The sequence below is a fragment of the Crinia signifera genome, chromosome 9 (assembly GCF_055691185.1).
Source record: "Crinia signifera chromosome 9, ASM5569118v1, whole genome shotgun sequence".
Taxonomy (NCBI): Eukaryota; Metazoa; Chordata; class Amphibia; order Anura; family Myobatrachidae; genus Crinia; species Crinia signifera.
Window position 1 is genome coordinate 208,811 of NC_139225.1, and position 21,828 is coordinate 230,638.

The 21,828-nt window shown below is 50.4% G+C and overlaps 1 protein-coding gene across 3 annotated transcripts in view; it reads left to right on the forward strand.

Moving 5' to 3' along the window:
* Positions 1-21,828, forward strand: part of AK1 (adenylate kinase 1) — a 101,126-nt gene that overhangs the window by 23,349 nt on the left and 55,949 nt on the right. Inside the window, exons 1-2 of one of the 3 annotated variants that reach the window (XM_083160828.1) lie at positions 1,783-1,951; positions 9,735-9,774. In XM_083160828.1, coding sequence (XP_083016954.1) covers positions 9,768-9,774 — 7 coding nt within the window. In that variant the 5' untranslated portion in view covers positions 1,783-1,951; positions 9,735-9,767. Of the gene's footprint in view, positions 1-1,782; positions 1,952-3,055; positions 3,078-9,734; positions 9,775-21,828 lie in introns of those variants that run through there. The other 2 variants (XM_083160830.1, XM_083160829.1) reach the window with 2 other exon arrangements.

Genomic DNA, 21,828 nt, shown 5'->3' on the forward strand with positions numbered 1-21,828 from the left:
CAGTATATAGGACAGGGGTGGGGAACCTCAGGCCCGGGGGCCGTATGCGGCCTCCATTGCCGGTCTGAGTGGCCCTCCCACCTGCCCAGCGGCTTTGCCGGGAGTCAAGGACAGGGGAATTCTCGTGATAGGTCCGTAGTTCTCGTGAGATTCCTCTTAGTCTCCGGCTGCTGTTGATTGTCAGTCCTATTCGGTGGCAGGCGCCGGAGCGTGGGACGGCTGCAGCAGGAAAATTTGTAAGAGAGATTTTTACATATGGCCCCCGAAGGATTTTTTCCCCATACAAACGGCCCTTGGCACAAAAAAGGTTCCCCACTCCTGATATAGGATAACAAGTATTATACTGGGAAAGGGTCATTCCTAAGATATAAGAGCATTTCCAGGAGACACAAGGCAGCTAGGTGTCATGCAGGCCGTAGTTTATGTGTGTGCTGTGTTGTCACGCTGATCTGTTTCACAGCAGCTCTTTCCACCCGTTCCATTGAGAATCTAACATTGTATGACTTGTATTGGAAAGTGACTCCTCCCTTTGTTTGCTTTATTTCCACAATCTGGTTATACCAATAAAAAAAAATGAGCTGCACATGAACAAAATATGTGCAAGTAAAGTGGAGTATTGGTCACTGTATTGACTATAAGAAGGTCGACCACTGTTGGTCAACAGGTCATAGGTCAGCAAAATTAAAAAAAGTCGACACAGCTTTGGTCAACATGGTGGCAAGCGGGTCTGAGCCCCCCCCCCCCGCAAGCAGCCTGTCTGCGCGCATACCACCACCCCCCCCCCCTGGATCAGTGGGTCTGCACAACCCCCCATCAGCGGGTCTGCACGCCCCCCACACACACACACCCGTGAGCAGGTCTGCCCGCACACCCCACCAAGCGGGTCGGGGGGGGTGCGGCCAGACCACCCCCCCCCCCAGATCAGTGGGTCGGGCCGCAAACCTTCCCTTCCCATAAGCGGGTCTGCATGCCCCCCCGCAAGCTGGTCTACACACCCCCCCCCCCGGGCGGGTCCCCCCCACACACACCCGCGAGTGGGTCTGCGCTCCGCGTTTGCCGGTCTGCCTGCACCGCCACCCACCCCACCCCCGCGAGCAGCGAGCCTGCCTGCCTGCACCACACCCCCGTGAGCAGCGGGTCTGCGTGCACCCCCCCTCCCAACCCCAGAGCAACCCACCCGCCGCAGTAGTGGGTATGCCCGCCCGGAGCGGCGGGTCTGCCCACACCCCCCTTCTCGCTGAAGCAGCAGATATGCCCGCACCCCCCCCCCCCCTCGCTGGAGCAGTGGGTATGCCCGCCCCCACCCGGAGCAGCGGGACTGACACCCCCCCCCCCTGAAGCAGTGGAGGGTCTGCCGACAACACTGATCCAGCTGGGGGGGGGGGGGGGGGTGCGGGCATACACACTGCTCCGGGGAGTTGCAGGCATACACGCTGCTCCAGTGAGGGAGGGGGGTGCGTGCAGACCCGCCGCTCTGGCGGAGGGGGATGGGGGGCATACCCGCTGCTCCGGGGGGGGGGTTGTGGGCAGACCCGCTGCTCCAGGGGGGGTGCTGCGGCCAGACCCGCTGCCCTGGCGGGAGGGGTGCGAGCGTAGCCCCTTACGACGGTGAAGAGCGCCCGGGGGGCGCGATGAATCACCTAGTTTTACATATTGAGTAAATGATCAAATTCTTTTAACTCCTTGATTGGCAGAAGGATAAACCCATCATTTGGAGCTGCATCCATTTCTGCCTGGCTGTCCAACAGTTAATCCCGTTCCCTCCATCGCATCCTGCGTCACTCTGCTGTTCCTCAGCCTCCCTTCCTCCGCTGCTCCCTTTTCTTTGCTTCAGCATGTTGTGTACCATCTAAACCACACAGGCTGCATGGTGATGTGTGCCAGGCTGGCATCCTCGCACTACCCACTCTCACCTGTCGGCTGAGGAGGTGCCCTGTGATCGCTGAGAAAGGTCATTCAATGTACTGAGTGTATCTGTATGCCTGTGTGTGTGCTGTCTCTGGGCTCCGATGTTGTTTGCTATATCATTTGGATATGTTGTTCCTGTCTGTGGACATTTGAGGTGTACATACGAGTACTGCTCGTGTCTCACTGTATGTGTGTATTGCCATTATATTTACATGTAACACTTCTTTGCTTGTCTAATTGGTTGTGAGAATGAGACTGGATGAGCATTTTGCATGTGGCAGGAGGGTCCATGCTAATGTACAGTATGTGCTATGTTTGTGCAGTGACTGCGGGGGTGACACAGAGATGTCATTGTCTCAGTGGTTAAAAGGTTTCATCATTTTCATCCAGCGCTTTTATTTGCTGGCTGAGAGCCAATGTTAGATAAGGGGACTTCCATAAATAGTTGTATAGCACAATAGAGGAATGTTTGTACAGTGGTTTTTAGACCTGGGCATGAAAGAGTCACTGTTCATGATGAGCATGGGGGCCCCCTTACACTGCTATCCGGGGGTCCTTCTGTCCGTAGCTGCTACTGATTAGTGTTCTTCTCATGCAGGTGTCCCTGTAGCATCTTGCTAGGTTGCCAGTTAGGTAAATGTGACTACAGTGGAGTAACTAGACATTTTGTGCCCCCCTTGCCCAAAAAAATTCTGGAGGCCCCCACCACCATACAATTATTATATTTTTACCTAAATTCTTGTTGCCAGGGGTATCATGCTCATTGAGTTATATGTTCATTGCCAGGGGTTTAATGTTTGTTGCCAGGGGTTACATGCTTGTTGCCAGGGTTTACATGGTTATTGCTAGGGATGACATGCTTATAGCCAGGGGTTTCTTAGTAATTGCCAGTGGTTATTTGCATGTTAACGCTACCCACAATCTGTAACTTCTGGGTAGCGCTATACGCTACCCATTATTATCTCTAGCATCTATCCATCTGTCCAGTAGGATCTCTAGCATCTGTCTCCTCCAAGCGGTGGCCATTTTTGGAGGGACATTTTCAGCAGATTCCATACTGACAGCCAACCCATTGGAATCTTCAGAGACCATGTGCCCCACAGCGATGGTTCCCCCAAACCAGTGCCATTGTTACGCGACTGGGTGACTGTGGAAACACCATAGTTTAGGTGACAGAAGACCCTGATTTGTTCAGTTATTCGTCATGGTCGTGAGATTTTAATTCTAATAACCCAGTATAAATACAGCAATTTGTATGTTCTTTTATATTGATTTTCTTAACAACAACTAAATTAGAGAATTTCCTCCTTCATGAGGCCTTAATTATAATTGCCCATAATTGCCCACTGCAACTAATACTGTTTGCTTTAATTGTTTTGCTGTGCTCTGTGCTTTTCAGCCACATATTTACTATTAGGTGGTGGTATGTTTTGGGGTATTTATGACCTCTTTATTTATAACCAGCCATTAATACCCCTTTTAGACATACTACCCGGGAACTACCTGGCATTTTGACTGTTGGGTCATTTTCCCGGATGTAGCCGGCACCCTTTCACACTTACAGCAGCAAATTACCGGGTGAAGCAGTTCTACCTCGTAATTTGCTGAAAAAACTGGATTTTTCTTATGTCTGAAAGGGGCAACCCAGGTCGAAAATCCCAGGTCCTCAACCCAGGTAAATAGAAGGGTCGGAGACCCGGGTTTTAACACCCGGGTTGACCCTTTCAGATATACCAAAATCCCAGGTTGATGCACGTTCATGTGCAAAGACCTGGGATTTTGGAGTATGTCTGAAAGGGGTATTAGTGAAACATAAAGCCTTTGATTCAGCCCAAGTTGATGGGTTGAAGTAGGAAAAGCAGAATATTATCCTTCTGTGAAATGGTTCAGCTTAGAACTAATTAGGACATTGTGGAGCTGCAGTACTAGACATGCAATGTGTGCTATTTCATTCATGAACAAGTTTATTTGGTGCTACACAGGTTAATTAAAAAAAGGAAATTATCAGGGGATTAGTGACTGAGGAAAATGTCTCTGCAGGCGTAGAACGTCTAGTGCTTCCCATCTCTGGGATGGACTCACTAGCAGTCTCCTAGTACACTGACTGCACGACAAAGGCACTTCAGTGTGTACACATCTATCAGTGCTGGCTGCAGCAGGCACTTCAGTGTGTACACATCTATCAGTGCTGGCTGCAGCAGGCACTTCAGTGTGTACACATCTATCAGTGCTGGCTGCAGCAGGCACTTCAGTGTGTACACATCTATCAGTGCTGGCTGCAGCAGGCACTTCAGTGTGTACACATCTATCAGTGCTGGCTGCAGCAGGCACTTCAGTGTGTACACATCTATCAGTGCTGGCTGCAGAAGGCACTTCAGTGTGTACACATCTATCAGTGCTGGCTGCAGAAGGCACTTCAGTGTGTACACATCTATCAGTGCTGGCTGCAGCAGGCACTTCAGTGTGTACACATCTATCAGTGCTGGCTGCAGCAGGCACTTCAGTGTGTACACATCTATCAGTGCTGGCTGCAGCAGGCACTTCAGTGTGTACACATCTATCAGTGCTGGCTGCAGCAGGCACTTCAGTGTGTACACATCTATCAGTGCTGGCTGCAGAAGGCACTTCAGTGTGTACACATCTATCAGTGCTGGCTGCAGCAGGCACTTCAGTGTGTACACATCTATCAGTGCTGGCTGCAGCAGGCACTTCAGTGTGTACACATCTATCAGTGCTGGCTGCAGCAGGCACTTCAGTGTGTACACATCTATCAGTGCTGGCTGCAGCAGGCACTTCAATGTGTACACATCTATCAGTGCTGGCTGCAGCAGGCACTTCAGTGTGTACACATCTATCAGTGCTGGCTGCAGCAGCTTCAGCTGATAAATACTTATCTGTGGTTGCATGACTCAGTAGGGAAAAGAGATATATACAATAATACTTATGGTAACTCAAAGGTAAATGATATTCAGTAACACAGAGGCTTCATTCATCGTTCATTTAATGTCCTGCACCGAAGGTGACAGCTGTAGATATTACAGCATCTCAGAACAAAACAATATGTAATTGCACAAGGTTTCTAAAATGTTTATATGTAATCAAAAGGCTTTTAAAAAATATAGGCCTCTTATTATATTGTACATAAGTCCATTTTGACAATAAAACATCTATTATATATTTATTTATTAACAGTTTCTTATATAGCACACACATATTCCGCAGTGCTGTACAGAGACTATTATTACCAGTTATTATATAGCGCACACATATTCCACATCGCTGTACAGAGAATATTATTGCCAGTTATTATATAACGCACACATTCCGCAGCGCTGTACAGAGACTATTATTACCAGTTATTTATATAGCGCACACATATTCCACAGCGCTGTACAGAGAATATTATTACCAGTTATTATATAGCGCACACATATTCCGCAGCGCTGTACAGAGACTGTTATTACCAGTTATTATATAGCGCACACATATTCCGCAGTGCTGTACAGAGACTATTATTACCAGTTATTATATAGCGCACACATATTCCGCAGCGCTGTACAGAGAATATTTGAACATTCACATCAGTCCCTGCCCCAGCGGAGCTTACAATCTATATTCCCTACCACATGTACACGCACACACAGAAATGATAGGGTTAATTTTTGTTGGAAGCCACTTAACCTACCTTTATATTTTTTGGGGATTGTGGGAGAAAAACGGAGAACCTGGAAGAAACCCATGCAAGCATGAGGAGAATATACATACAGTAACTAGATATAACTCCGCACAGTTAGGTCCATGTTGGGGATTGAACCCATGACCTCAGTGCTGTGAGGCAGTAATGCTAACCATTACACCATCTGTGCTGTATGTATGTATATATATATATCTGGACTCCCGTTTTTCTTATGAGCCCGCGTCCCCTCGCGGGGCTTGCTGCGCTCACCACTCTTCGGGCACGGTGGCTCGCTGCGCTCGCCACACTATATAAGATCAACTCCATGCGTAGTTGGATAGTAGGGGTATGAAAAAATGGGGTGCATTTAACATGGAAGTCCAGATAATACATAAGTACCAAAACTTCTGATAAAACAAAAACCAGCCACAATAATAAGCATAATCCTGAGCTATTTGCTCCAACGTTTCGGTCACTAACCGTGACCTTTGTCAAGGAGTCTGTCAAGTCCAGCAGCTAAGTAAGGTGGTCACCAAATTCAAAGTAAAGACAACAGGGAATATGCACGTGGCCCTGATCCTGTGGATATTCCCTGTTGTCTTTACTTTGAATTTGGTGACCACCTTACTTTGCTGCTGGACTTGACAGACTCCTTGACAAAGGTCACGGTTAGTGACCGAAACGTTGGAGCATATAGCTCAGGATTATGCTTATTATTGTGGCTGGTTTTTGTTTTATCAGAAGTTTTTTCCTGATCTTTACTTAGTGGAGAGTGCTTTTGTCTCACCTCACAGTGAGACTTTTTTGTTTGTATATATATATACATATAGATATGTATATACCGTATATACTCGAGTATAAGTCGACCCGAATATAAGCCGAGGCACCTAATTTTACAACAGAAAATTGGGAAAACGTATTGACTCAAGTGGGACCCTCACTCGAGTATAAGCCGAGGGGGGCTTTTTCAGCATAAAAAATGTTCTGAAAAAGTAGGCTTATACTCGAGTATATATGGTATATCCAGATATCCCAAAAGAGAGAAAAACAGCACTCACCAGTCTTCTCATGAAAGTATAAGTCCAGAGTTTAATCCAATCAAAACGATAGCCTGCCAACGTGTATGGGTATATGTATATATATATATATATATATATATATATATATATATATATATATATATATATATATATATGTCTAGTGTCCGTGTGTATCCGAAACACTGCCATCTTGAAACTATAATAACTTTGAAAGCATTTGCTTCGAGCGTGCTTACAAGTTATATATAAAAGGCCAACTACTCCTCACCTCTGAGGTGAAGTACTGCTAGTGACCACTAGAGGCCACTCGATGGACCATATTGCTTCTTAACAGAAAGTGAAAGCAAAATGATCTGTTTCAAACTTGCTGGATATGAACAGAGGGACCTGTGAACACAGAGATTGGAGGTAGGAGCAGATGGCCACACATCAGACCAACTTTCCTCCAACCATCCAACTAGTTGTTTTTTTGCACTGAAAATCTGGTACCGTATGGGGCGGGGCAAATGCCAATAAGCAATTTGCTCACAAACTCAGGAGAATGGACAAAAACATTCAGTGAAATTGATTGACAGTACATTGAGTGACAGTTATTGTCCATTTTCAGATTTGGGAAACAAATGACTGAGGGGTAGATTTATTAAGCTTGGTGAAGTGATCTAGTTTTTATCACCGGCCAATCAGCTCCTACCTGTCATTTTTTCAAACCAAGCCTGTAACTTCACAGTTAGAAGCTGATTGGCCGGTGATAAAAACCAGAGACTTTATCACTTCACCTTGCTTAATAAATCTGCCCCTGAATTACAAATTACATTTGCTCCTATCCAGTACCAGGTTTTTATTCCATCCAAGTAGTTGGATGGTTGGAGGAAAGTTGGTGTGATTGTGGCCAGCATTACAACCAGCATTACAACCAGCATTACAGCCAGCATTACGACAGGCGGTAATTGTGTATTTTGGCGGCGCCCATCACATTGCATACCATAACGCATACGATGGTATGCGATGCGATGCAATTTCGTTCGATAGTGTACGATGGCATACAATTTTCAAATGCGATGTGATTAAACATTGTATAAGCACCCTAATGGGTGCTTACAATGTTAAATGCACCCCCACGCCACCCCCCCCCCCCACTATAAACGCGAACCCGAAGCATGGTGAGCGCAGCGAGGCCGCGAGGGGCGGCGGTACGCGTCCTACGACCTTTTCATACCCCCACTATTCATGTCGGCGTGGAGTTGAGAATAGAATAGTGTGGCGAGCACAGCGAGCCACCGCGCCCGAAGCGTGGCGAGCGCAGTGAGCCCCGCGAGGGGACGCGGATACCTGTGAAGCCCACGAAGGGACGCGTTTACCTGTGAAGGTATCCTGTCGGGTCAAAATCGCGTCGCATCGCATGCCATCCGGTACATGGCATGCGATGCGTTCATCGTACGATGTACATCGGGGGTGCTGCTATAATACACAAGTACCCGACAGGCTTTTAACTAGTATCAGATAATATAGTAAATACGTAGCGATTTGTTTGAATGGTCTGTTATATGCAGTGATTCTACAGGCTTTATTTACTAAGATAAGAGTTCTATTGAAGATGGGATGTAGCTACGGGCAACCAATCAGAATCTATTTCTTATTTATTTAGCACATTCTAGATATTAATATATAATATCAATCTTATTGGTTGCCCATAGCAACATCCCATCTTAGTAAATAAAGCCTGTACGTCTTGGCTGCTACATGCACTGTCATTGGCATTTCTATAATGGGGGCAATGTGCCTATAGGAGGTGGCTTAAGGCTGTGGGAAAGACAGAAATGGCTGCCTACAGTAAGCCCTCTGTCTGTTAGGGATGACCATCGACGTTTCCAAATCATTGATGGTTTATGGTCACTGTAGAATAGTTTTGTCATCGATGGCGGAGAACCAGATGGTTTCCCTCCATCGATGTCAAGCATAAATGAATATATTTTTTCTTTTTCCACCCAAAGGGTCTGGGTTACAGAGCATAGCCCCACCCCCAGCACCCATGAAGCCCCATGTTTTGATTGGCCCAGGCCAATCAGTCAAAGAAAGTGGGTGATCATTAATAGGCAAAAACATAAATGGTCATTCATTTCATAGTATGCCACTATCGATGGCAGCCATCGATGGCAATCGCAGCAATGGACATCCTTACTCTCTGCTAATTGCAGTCTGGTTTGACAGTCCAAAAGGGAGGGAACATTTCACAGTGGGACTGTTCCAATAGGAAGTCATTTCCAGTCACAGTGAAGTCACGGCAGTCATGAACTGCACCTGGCTTCACTGACACTGAGCTGAGGTGGTGGATTTTTACTGGAGGGGCTAGGTAAAATCCACCTCTGATGCTAATACTGTACATCTTGTTACTCATTTTTGAATGCAGGGTAAATACCGGATGCCTTTGCATGTAGCCCACAAATGCTGGACATTTCTATTCTTACACTGCAGTTTAGATTGGAATTTTGGACCATACTGCCTACTTTACAGGAATACCTGGTTGGCACTGAAGTGTGGGCAGGTCTCCCATAGCCGGCCCACTGCCCCCACTCTACAATGAGGGTAATCTCATCATTCTTTGGAGGTGGTGGGGGTTTACTTAGGTTGAAGCAATCATTCAGCCATGCCCCCAGCATGCCCACATACCTCCCATATTTCAAGTCACTCCCCCTGCACCAGCTCCTGTTGTGCCGAATTGGAAGCAGTCAGGAAGTCGGCTATTATGGTTTGGACACGCCCCTCTCACATCAAAATCTCTGTTCTATTTTGTATCTACCCCATGTGCAGTACAACGTTGTTTTGCCAATATGCAAAGTTACTTGTCTGTTTTGTTTTTCTCCCAACTTCGTAGTATCCTCAATGACTTTTGAAATGCAAATAAAATAATCACACGTCCGATGCATTAATATTTGACATGAAGTTTTACTTGTATTCGAACATGTAATCAATCAGACGGTAGTGGGTATCTGTCCTAAACGTGTAAGCTAAACCACTGCTAAATATGAGGGTCACCAGTGCCCACACAGAGGAAAGATATACTCTAGCAAGAAATATCCTAAATAACCTATTTCTTTTATTTCTCTTTCCAGAAAGAGGTTACCTACAGCCCAAATCCCACAGAAATGGCAGGTAAGGCCATCACGCTCACCCATGCTTCCGCTTTCTGACTGTGTGTCTGCTCCATTTTGGATGAATTATTGCCTCCTTTTTCCAATTACACCACAAAATTTCCTCCAAACGCTTTAAATGGGAAGAAGAGTAACGTTGTATTTCCAAGTAAAATTTCACAAAATTAGTGATTTTTAATAAATACAGTGCCGTAAAGCCCCATAAAATAGTACATTATGGCCCTTTCCCACACCATTTCAACCCATCGTACTGATAATAGGGTAAAAAGTGTCATATCATATGTCATTTACTTCCAGTTCTGATCCGTGTGCATCGGATCGGATTCAGAGATTGTCATTGCTGCACAGGGATATATTGTATCCGGGGGCAGTGAATGGGATCACATATGATACATCGTATGCAAAGTGACCACAAATGGGCCCTTATTCTGGTTGACTCGCAAGGCTGTGAAAGTCCCCCAGACGGCGCAACTAAGCCAACCACAACATGGCTGCTCCAATTGTGAGGTGGATATGGATGCAGTTAAGTCAGTGATGAGAAATACTTAGCAGAGACCGATGTCCTGGATCAGGGGTGTAAATTCATCTCGGGCACCCGAAAGGCAAGTTGGAGTTTTGTGTCCCCCCACAAAAAATATGTTCACCTGTGCGTATCATGTCAGAGTCCAGCAGCATTGGTTGCTGCAACGCAGGCTCAGCGGTAGCAGGCAGGAGCCCTCCTGTGTGTATCATGTCAGAGTCCAGCAGCATTGCTTGCTGCAACGCAGGCTCAGCGGTAGCAGGCAGGAGCCCTCCTGTGTGTATCATGTCAGAGTCCAGCAGCATTGCTTGCTGCAGCGCAGGCTCAGCGGTAGCAGGCAGGAGCCCTCCTGTGCGTATCATGTCAGAGTCCAGCAGCATTGCTTTCTGCAGCGCAGGCTCAGCGGTAGCAGGCAGGAGCCCTCCTGTGTGTATCATGTCAGAGTCCAGCAGCATTGCTTTCTGCAGCGCAGGCTCAGCGGTAGCAGGCAGGAGCCCTCCTGTGTGTATCATGTCAGAGTCCAGCAGCATTGCTTGCTGCAGCGCAGGCTCAGCGGTAGCAGGCAGGAGCCCTCCTGTGTGTATCATGTCAGAGTCCAGCAGCATTGCTTGCTGCAGCGCAGGCTCAGCGGTAGCAGGCAGGAGCCCTCCTGTGTGTATCATGTCAGAGTCCAGCAGCATTGCTTGCTGCAGAGCAGGCTCAGCGGTAGCAGGCAGGAGCCCTCCTGTGCGTATCATGTCAGAGTCCAGCAGCATTGCTTTCTGCAGCGCAGGCTCAGCGGTAGCAGGCAGGAGCCCTCCGGTGTGTATCATGTCAGAGTCCAGCAGCATTGCTTTCTGCAGCGCAGGCTCAGCGGTAGCAGGCAGGAGCCCTCCTGTGTGTATCATGTCAGAGTCCAGCAGCATTGCTTTCTGCAGCGCAGGCTCAGCGGTAGCAGGCAGGAGCCCTCCTGTGTGTATCATGTCAGAGTCCAGCAGCATTGCTTGCTGCAGCGCAGGCTCAGCGGTAGCAGGCAGGAGCCCTCCTGTGTGTATCATGTCAGAGTCCAGCAGCATTGCTTGCTGCAGCGCAGGCTCAGCGATAGCAGGCAGGAGCCCTCCTGTGTGTATCATGTCAGAGTCCAGCAGCATTGCTTTCTGCAGCGCAGGCTCAGCGGTAGCAGGCAGGAGCCCTCCTGTGTGTATCATGTCAGAGTCCAGCAGCATTGCTTGCTGCAGCGCAGGCTCAGCGGTAGCAGGCAGGAGCCCTCCTGTGTGTATCATGTCAGAGTCCAGCAGCATTGCTTGCTGCAGCGCAGGCTCAGCGGTAGCAGGCAGGAGCCCTCCTGTGTGTATCATGTCAGAGTCCAGCAGCATTGCTTGCTGCAGCGCAGGCTCAGCGGTAGCAGGCAGGAGCCCTCCTGTGTGTATCATATCAGAGTCCAGCAGCATTGCTTGCTGCAGCGCAGGCTCAGCGGTAGCAGGCAGGAGCCCTCCTGTGTGTATCATGTCAGAGTCCAGCAGCATTGCTTGCTGCAGCGCAGGCTCAGCGGTAGCAGGCAGGAGCCCTCCTGTGTGTATCATGTCAGAGTCCAGGAGCATTGCTTGCTGCAGCGCAGGCTCAGCGGTAGCAGGCAGGAGCCCTCCTGTGTGTATCATGTCAGAGTCCAGCAGCATTGCTTGCTGCAGCGCAGGCTCAGCGATAGCAGGCAGGAGCCCTCCTGTGTGTATCATGGCAGAGTCCAGCAGCATTGCTTTCTGCAGCGCAGGCTCAGCGGTAGCAGGCAGGAGCCCTCCTGTGTGTATCATGTCAGAGTCCAGCAGCATTGCTTGCTGCAGCGCAGGCTCAGCGGTAGCAGGCAGGAGCCCTCCTGTGTGTATCATGTCAGAGTCCAGCAGCATTGCTTGCTGCAGCGCAGGCTCAGCGGTAGCAGGCAGGAGCCCTCCTGTGTGTATCATGTCAGAGTCCAGCAGCATTGTTTGCTGCAGCGCAGGCTCAGCGGTAGCAGGCAGGAGCCCTCCTGTGTGTATCATGTCAGAGTCCAGCAGCATTGCTTGCTGCAGCGCAGGCTCAGCGGTAGCAGGCAGGAGCCCTCCTGTGTGTATCATGTCAGAGTCCAGCAGCATTGCTTGCTGCAGCGCAGGCTCAGCGGTAGCAGGCAGGAGCCCTCCTGTGTGTATCATGTCAGAGTCCAGCAGCATTGCTTGCTGCAGCGCAGGCTCAGCGGTAGCAGGCAGGAGCCCTCCTGTGTGTATCATGTCAGAGTCCAGCAGCATTGCTTGCTGCAGCGCAGGCTCAGCGGTAGCAGGCAGGAGCCCTCCTGTGTGTATCATGTCAGAGTCCAGCAGCATTGCTTGCTGCAGCGCAGGCTCAGCGCTAACAGGCAGGAGCTCTCCTGTGTGTATCATGTCAGAGTCCAGCAGCATTGCTTGCTGCAGCGCAGGCTCAGCGGTAGCAGGCAGGAGCCCTCCTGTGTGTATCATGTCAGAGTCCAGCAGCATTGCTTTCTGCAGAGCAGGCTCAGCGGTAGCAGGCAGGAGCTCTCCTGTGCGTATCATGTCAGAGTCCAGCAGCATTGCTTACTGCAGCGCAGGCTCAGCGGTAGCAGGCAGGAGCCCTCCTGTGTGTATCATATCAGAGTCCAGCAGCATTGCTTGCTGCAGCGCAGGCTCAGCGGTAGCAGGCAGGAGCCCTCCTGTGTGTATCATGTCAGAGTCCAGCAGCATTGCTTGCTGCAGCGCAGGCTCAGCGGTAGCAGGCAGGAGCCCTCCGGTGTGTATTATGTCAGAGTCCAGCAGCATTGCTTGCTGCAGCGCAGGCTCAGCGGTAGCAGGCAGGAGCCCTCCTGTGTGTATCATGTCAGAGTCCAGCAGCATTGCTTGCTGCAGCGCAGGCTCAGCGGTAGCAGGCAGGAGCCCTCCTGTGTGTATCATGTCAGAGTCCAGCAGCATTGCTTGCTGCCGCGCAGGCTCAGCGGTAGCAGGCAGGAGCCCTCCTGTGTGTATTATGTCAGAGTCCAGCAGCATTGCTTGCTGCAGCGCAGGCTCAGCGGTAACAGGCAGGAGCCCTCCTGTGTGTATCATGTCAGAGTCCAGCAGCATTGCTTGCTGCAGCGCAGGCTTAGCGGTAGCAGGCAGGAGCCCTCCTGTGTGTATCATGTCAGAGTCCAGCAGCATTGCTTGCTGCAGCGCAGGCTCAGCGGTAACAGGCAGGAGCTCTCCTGTGTGTATCATGTCAGAGTCCAGCAGCATTGCTTGCTGCAGCGCAGGCTCAGCGGTAACAGGCAGGAGCTCTCCTGTGTGTATCATGTCAGAGTCCAGCAGCATTGCTTGCTGCAGCGCAGGCTCAGCGGTAGCAGGCAGGAGCTCTCCTGTGCGTATCATGTCAGAGTCCAGCAGCATTGCTTGCTGCAGCGCAGGCTCAGCGATAGCAGGCAGGAGCCCTCCTGTGTGTATCATGTCAGAGTCCAGCAGCATTGCTTGCTGCAGCGCAGGCTCAGCGGTAGCAGGCAGGAGCCCTCCTGTGTGTATCATGTCAGAGTCCAGCAGCATTGCTTGCTGCAGCGCAGGCTCAGCGGTAGCAGGCAGGAGCCCTCCTGTGTGTATCATGTCAGAGTCCAGCAGCATTGCTTGCTGCAGCGTAGGCTCAGCGATAGCAGGCAGGAGCCCTCCTGTGTGTATCATGTCAGAGTCCAGCAGCATTGCTTGCTGCAGCGCAGGCTCAGCGGTAGCAGGCAGGAGCCCTCCTGTGTGTATCATGTCAGAGTCCAGCAGCATTGCTTACTGCAGCGCAGGCTCAGCGGTAGCAGGCAGGAGCCCTCCTGTGTGTATCATGTCAGAGTCCAGCAGCATTGCTTGCTGCAGCGCAGGCTCAGCGGTAGCAGGCAGGAGCCCTCCTGTGTGTATCATGTCAGAGTCCAGCAGCATTGCTTGCTGCAGCGCAGGCTCAGCGGTAGCAGGCAGGAGCCCTCCTGTGTGTATCATGTCAGAGTCCAGCAGCATTGCTTGCTGCAGCGCAGGCTCAGCGGTAGCAGGCAGGAGCCCTCCTGTGCGTATCATGTCAGAGTCCAGCAGCATTGCTTGCTGCAGCGCAGGCTCAGCGGTAGCAGGCAGGAGCCCTCCTGTGCGTATCATGTCAGAGTCCAGCAGCATTGCTTGCTGCAGCGCAGGCTTAGCGGTAGCAGGCAGGAGCCCTCCTGTGTGTATCATGTCAGAGTCCAGCAGCATTGCTTGCTGCAGCGCAGGCTCAGCGGTAGCAGGCAGGAGCCCTCCGGTGTGTATTATGTCAGAGTCCAGCAGCATTGCTTGCTGCAGCGCAGGCTCAGCGGTAGCAGGCAGGAGCCCTCCTGTGTGTATCATGTCAGAGTCCAGCAGCATTGCTTGCTGCAGCGCAGGCTCAGCGGTAGCAGGCAGGAGCCCTCCTGTGTGTATCATGTCAGAGTCCAGCAGCATTGCTTGCTGCCGCGCAGGCTCAGCGGTAGCAGGCAGGAGCCCTCCTGTGTGTATTATGTCAGAGTCCAGCAGCATTGCTTGCTGCAGCGCAGGCTCAGCGGTAACAGGCAGGAGCCCTCCTGTGTGTATCATGTCAGAGTCCAGCAGCATTGCTTGCTGCAGCGCAGGCTTAGCGGTAGCAGGCAGGAGCCCTCCTGTGTGTATCATGTCAGAGTCCAGCAGCATTGCTTGCTGCAGCGCAGGCTCAGCGGTAACAGGCAGGAGCTCTCCTGTGTGTATCATGTCAGAGTCCAGCAGCATTGCTTGCTGCAGCGCAGGCTCAGCGGTAACAGGCAGGAGCTCTCCTGTGTGTATCATGTCAGAGTCCAGCAGCATTGCTTGCTGCAGCGCAGGCTCAGCGGTAGCAGGCAGGAGCTCTCCTGTGCGTATCATGTCAGAGTCCAGCAGCATTGCTTGCTGCAGCGCAGGCTCAGCGATAGCAGGCAGGAGCCCTCCTGTGTGTATCATGTCAGAGTCCAGCAGCATTGCTTGCTGCAGCGCAGGCTCAGCGGTAGCAGGCAGGAGCCCTCCTGTGTGTATCATGTCAGAGTCCAGCAGCATTGCTTGCTGCAGCGCAGGCTCAGCGGTAGCAGGCAGGAGCCCTCCTGTGTGTATCATGTCAGAGTCCAGCAGCATTGCTTGCTGCAGCGTAGGCTCAGCGATAGCAGGCAGGAGCCCTCCTGTGTGTATCATGTCAGAGTCCAGCAGCATTGCTTGCTGCAGCGCAGGCTCAGCGGTAGCAGGCAGGAGCCCTCCTGTGTGTATCATGTCAGAGTCCAGCAGCATTGCTTACTGCAGCGCAGGCTCAGCGGTAGCAGGCAGGAGCCCTCCTGTGTGTATCATGTCAGAGTCCAGCAGCATTGCTTGCTGCAGCGCAGGCTCAGCGGTAGCAGGCAGGAGCCCTCCTGTGTGTATCATGTCAGAGTCCAGCAGCATTGCTTGCTGCAGCGCAGGCTCAGCGGTAGCAGGCAGGAGCCCTCCTGTGTGTATCATGTCAGAGTCCAGCAGCATTGCTTGCTGCAGCGCAGGCTCAGCGGTAGCAGGCAGGAGCCCTCCTGTGCGTATCATGTCAGAGTCCAGCAGCATTGCTTGCTGCAGCGCAGGCTCAGCGGTAGCAGGCAGGAGCCCTCCTGTGTGTATCATGTCAGAGTCCAGCAGCATTGCTTGCTGCAGCGCAGGCTTAGCGGTAGCAGGCAGGAGCCCTCCTGTGTGTATCATGTCAGAGTCCAGCAGCATTGCTTGCTGCAGCGCAGGCTTAGCGGTAGCAGGCAGGAGCCCTCCTGTGTGTATCATGTCAGAGTCCAGCAGCATTGCTTGCTGCAGCGCAGGCTCAGCGGTAGCAGGCAGGAGCCCTCCTGTGTGTATCATGTCAGAGTCCAGCAGCATTGCTTGCTGCAGCGCAGGCTCAGCGGTAGCAGGCAGGAGCCCTCCTGTGTGTATCATGTCAGAGTCCAGCAGCATTGCTTGCTGCAGCGCAGGCTCAATGGAAAGATCGAATGTCAAAAGGTCCCTTTTTTTTTTTAGCCGACTTGTGCTGACAGGAGGTATTTCATACCCTACACATGAAGTAGGTAGACATGGCTAACATTGACAGGGTCAGAAGGTCAACACAAGCATTAGGTCGACAATGGGGAGTTCGACAGTCAAAAAGTCCAGTTTTTCTGAGCCAAATTTTTCCAAAAGGTGGTATTTCATCCCCTACCATCCACTAGGACCTAGTTTAAAATCTCCTCTAATCTAACCATCCTTCCCCCCAGCACCGCAGCCCCCTCCTCGTTCAGGTGCAATCCATCACGGCAAAAAAGATGTCCACCTATTTCATGTGTCGACCATATGACCTAAACCCTGGTCACACTTGGATCCCACTGTGAACCACGCAGGTGCCCCTTTAGGGCATGAAGCCCGGAGGGTGGAGCCTCCATTGCCTCTGGGAGTTACACCCTGGTCCTGACCAAACATGCTACACCCTGCATTATAGAGCTGGCTATTCCTGCAGTACATACACTGCACAGAGCTGTTCTCTGAGGTCAGGAAGAATGTCAGAGGTACTATTTATAAACGTGTAACCATATGGTTCCGCAAAATGTGTTACTTAAAATACAGTTGTGTGTGTGTGTGTGTGTGTGTGTGTGTGTGTGTGTGTGTGTGTGTGTGTGTGTGTCAGTCTGGCAAACTGTTACTGTGGGGAGAGGCATCAAAGGCCATATGTACTAAGCTTGAAAAGTGATAAAATGGAGAGTGATCAACCACCAACCAATCAGCTCCTACTTGCCATATCACAAGCTGTTTTTGAAAAATGACAGGTAGGAACTGATTGGCTGGTGCGTTATCACTCTCCATTTTATCACTTTTCAAGCTTAGTACATCTGGCTCCAAGTCTCCTAAACAGAAGAAGTTGTTTATAGAGCATTAGCTTGCGTTTACATACCTCCCAACCATTCCGATTTTATCAGGACAGTCCTGCCATTCAACGTCGGTCCTGCTGTCCCACCCGCAACAGTGGCAAACACAGGGATTTCATAAAGGTTTCTATATATAGATATATATATACAGTTGTGCTCATAAGTTTACATACCCTAGCAGAATTTGTGATTTTCCATACACTCCAACATGACCCATTCCTTAAGGTACAAAATGCACTGTATGGTCCATGCAAAGCCACCAAAGAAGCGATAGCCTTGTGTTTAGTTTCAATGTTATCAACCTGTACATGTGAAGTGAGATCCCGACCATTGGGAAAGAATATCCACTGAAAAGTTCTGGACCGGAACCTCCCATATCGAAGAACCTCGAAGGAGGCACCATCTCCCCTAGCAATCTTATGCGTAGATGGAATGACACCTACGTTGCTCCTAAAATCTGCCTTACCAAGGACTGGAGAGAAAAAATCTTGTTCCTGGGAATACGCACACGTTGTTGCACCAAATCGATCAGTAACCCCAGAAAAAGGAGCCTCTGAGCAGGCTGCAGTTGTGACTTTTGGAAATGTATAATCCAACCATGCTGAATAAGGAACCAATACACCCGGAACGCATCTGACGTCAACCTCTCCTCGGACGAGGCTTTGAGGAGAAGATCATCCAGATAAGGAATTATGGTAATTCCCTGCAGTCGTAAGGCTGCCACCATGCACGCCATTATCTTGGTGAAAATACATGATGCCGATGATAGCCCAAACGGGAGCACCCAAAACTGAAAATGGGGGTCTTTGACTGCAAACCTTAGGAACTGCTGATGTGGTTCCCAGATAGGAACGTGTAGATACGCATCCATGATGTCTAAAGACATCAGGAATTCTCCCGGTTCTAGACCTGCCACCACAGCCCATACTGATTCCATCTTGAACCTGTGGAATCCCGGGATTGTCATCCCTACCTGGGGTCATAATCCCATAGACATCCCCACACCGGCCGACCCGCACAATTACTTACATTAGCGAGCGGGCGGCCGGCCGGTAGTGGGTTTGGAGGTGCATGGTGCCTCCCGGCAAGTGCACCTCCTCAGCAGACAGCAGGCGGAGGCAGGCGGGCGGGCGGACGGACGGAGGGAGGGAGGGAGGAGAAGAGGCGGGCGGAAGAGAAGAGTGGGCGGCGAGTGATGATGGTGTGTCCTGCACAGCGTGACCTCTACTGTCACGCTACGCAGGCCGCACGCCGGGGTCGGGATTCGGGAACAGCCTGGCAGCGTCTGAGTGGGTGCTCAGACGCTGCCCGGCATTAGAATCCCGAAATCCCAGGATTGGATACTCCAATCTCGGGATTGAGATCCCAGAGTTTTTGAGGCCAAATCCTGGGATCCCGCCGATCCCGGGATTGGCCACCCTAATTAAAACCCAAAGACCAGGCCTGGATCAGGAAAGAAGCCACCTCCGAATATCCCCCCACAAAAGAACAGCTTCCCCCAGCCACAATACCTTGCAATGAGGGGAGGAAGCAGCGCTAGCCTGTGCAGGATCCTAGGAGAACCAGGAGCTGCCGCAGGCTATAAAGTAGAGCAGTGTGTGGGAAAGTGAAACCAGCGTCCTCCTGAGCCCAGCTCACTTAGGACGCAGCAGCCAGGAAGTCACAACCTCTTCCCTCAGCAAGTCCGCCCTTCCTCTTCCAGGTTCAGCTGGACTATTGCCACGGCCCCACCCGGTGTGACCACTGCCCTGCTCTCCTGCTGCCGCCAGCTGATGAGCGGAAAACCCGCGTCAATCTACAGATACATAGGAGCCTATGTTACAAGGCCGCTCACTGTAGAGATGAGCAGTGACTCACTAGAGAGAGGTGATAAAATGAGCGTTCAGTGAGAATATCCAGTTCTTTTAGACCAGGGGTCCTCAAACTTTTTAAATAGGGGGCCAGTTCACTGTCCCTCAGACTGTTGGAGGGCCAGACTATAGGCCGGACAGACAGGCGCGGGGGGTGTACAGTGCATTCTGCGCAGTGTACATATATATATATATATATATATATATATATATATATATATGTACATATATATATATATATATATATATATATATATATATATATATAATTTTAAATACATTTATTTATATTAGTATAAAAAAAATGCACCTCTAACAATAAGAAATCAGTAAAGAGTAGACTGTGTGAGGACTGGGACACTATCAGTCTCTGCTCTGTGCCACTGCTCCCTCCCTGCTGGCTTCCCGTCCGGCTCCTCTCTCTGGAAGCTACTCTCCTCTCTCCAGCGTGTGACGTGATGACGTCACACGCATAGGAGAAGCTTAAGCAGGAGAGAGGCAGGGAGATGGGTCGGACCACAGGTAACGGTTATTTTTACTTATTTTTCTATTTAGCCTGCTGAACACCAATAAGATCCCATACGCCACTGGACCTACTTGTCCGATAAAGCCACTAAATGATTATCTCCACAGCGTCAGGCCTCAATGTGTTCAACACCACACACACACACACACGTGTAAGCCAGACATGAGGGACCGTGTGATACCAGACATTGGATGTAGCACACGGCTGTTAGTGGTCACTGGTGTAATAGAGGTGTGATACAGCAGGAAGCATACCCTCCAACTGTACCTATTTTGCCGGTACAGTACTGTTTTTTAACGGTCTGTACCAGCAAAAAGCTAAGTGTACCGATGTACCGTATTCCGCCCGCCCTCCTCCTTCTTATCTGCCCGCCCTCCTCCTTCTTGTCCGACACGGAGCCGCCCGCCCGCCCTCCTCCTTCTTGTCCGCCCGCCCTCCTCCTTCTTGTCCGACACGGCCCACCCGCCCTCCTTCTTCTTCTTGTCCGCCCGCCCTCCTCCTTCTTATCTGCCCGCCCTCCTCCTTCTTGTCCGACACAGAGCCGCCCGCCCTCCTCCTTCTTGTCCGCCCACCCTCCACCTTCTTCTTGTCCGCCTGCCCTCTTCCTTCTTGTCCGCCCGCCCTCCTCCTTCTTGTCCGACACGGACCCGCCCGCCCTCCTCCTTCTTCTTGTACGTCCGCCCGCCCTCCTCCTTCTTGTCCGCCCGCCCTCCTCCTTCTTATCTGCCCGCCTTCCTTCTTCTTGTCCGACACGGAGCCGCCCGCCATCCTCCTTCTTGTCCGCCCGCCCTCCACCTTCTTCTTGTCCGCCCGCCCTCCTCCTCCTTGTCCACCCGCCCTCCTCCTTGTCCGCCCGCATGCGCTGTTGAGTATGCGCCATGGGGCATGGGGGCTTTTGGAGTACCTGTGGGCCTAGCAGGACACGGCGGGACGCACCATGCAGCGAGAGGGGAGTGCAGTTCAGCGGCACGGCACACAGTGAGTGGGCATATATATATATATATATATGTATATGCTGTGACTGTGTGTGTATACATATATACATTGGCTAAACGTTGATTTATTTTATTAAAGACCTGAGTGCCACGTTCTACTCTGTCTCCATATATATATATATATATATATATATATATATATATATATATATATATATATATACACACCAGCACACATTTGGAAAGGAGGTGGCCATTTATCGATGGCCACGCTCACTTTACCCATGACCACGCCCCCTTTCTGGATGTGTACCGAATTCTGCTCTTCAGATGTTGGAGGGTATGCAGGAAGTAAAGCAAGTGGGAGACAGACAGATGGAGCCCAGCTCAGTGGGGGCCAAATGCACTAAGCTTTAAAAGTGATAAAATGGAGAGTGATAAACCACCAGCCAATCAGCTCCTGCCTGACATGTCACAGACTGTGTCTGAAAAATGGCAGGCAGGAGCTGATTGGCTAGTGGTTTATCACTCTCCAATTTATCATATTTGAAGCTTAGTGCATCTGGCCCATGATCTTTACTTCATGAATCTGGTACTACACAGCCCAGCAAACACAGATCTAATAAATAAAAACATGTGCACTGCCTAGCCAAAGTCTGTGTGTCTGTGAGTGAGAATGTGTGCCAAAGTCTGTGTGTCTGTGAGTGAGAATGTGTGGTCATGCTACTCACCTTTCTGTGATACTATGCTGCTTCTGGTACTGGGTACACTCCTGTGAGCAGCATACAGCTGTGTCAAATCCTATGCTGGGACCTGTGGTGCTGCTGCTTCCAGACAATTCTGCAGCAGCCCTGCCCCTGTTATACAGCACTCAGCAGCTCTGCCTCCAATTCTATACTCTCTGAGTTAGTACAGCTCAGCTGCCACAGGTGGCAGTGCTGAGCTCAGACATGGTGCTGGAAATTTACTAAGAATACGATATTTATTTATTTATTACCAGTTTCTTATATAGTGCACACATATTCCGCAGCCCTGTACAGAGATATTATTACCAGTTATTATATAGCGCACACATATTCCGCAGCCCTGTACAGAGATATTATTACCAGTTATTATATAGCGCACACATATTCCGCAGCGCTGTACAGAGATATTATTACCAGTTATTATATAGCGCACACATATTCCGCAGCGCTGTACAGAGACTATTATTACCAGTTATTATATAACGCACACATATTCCACAGCGCTGTACAGAGACTATTATTACCAGTTATTATATAGCGCACACATATTCCGCAGCGCTGTACAGAGAATATTATTATCAGTTATTATATAGCGCACACATATTCC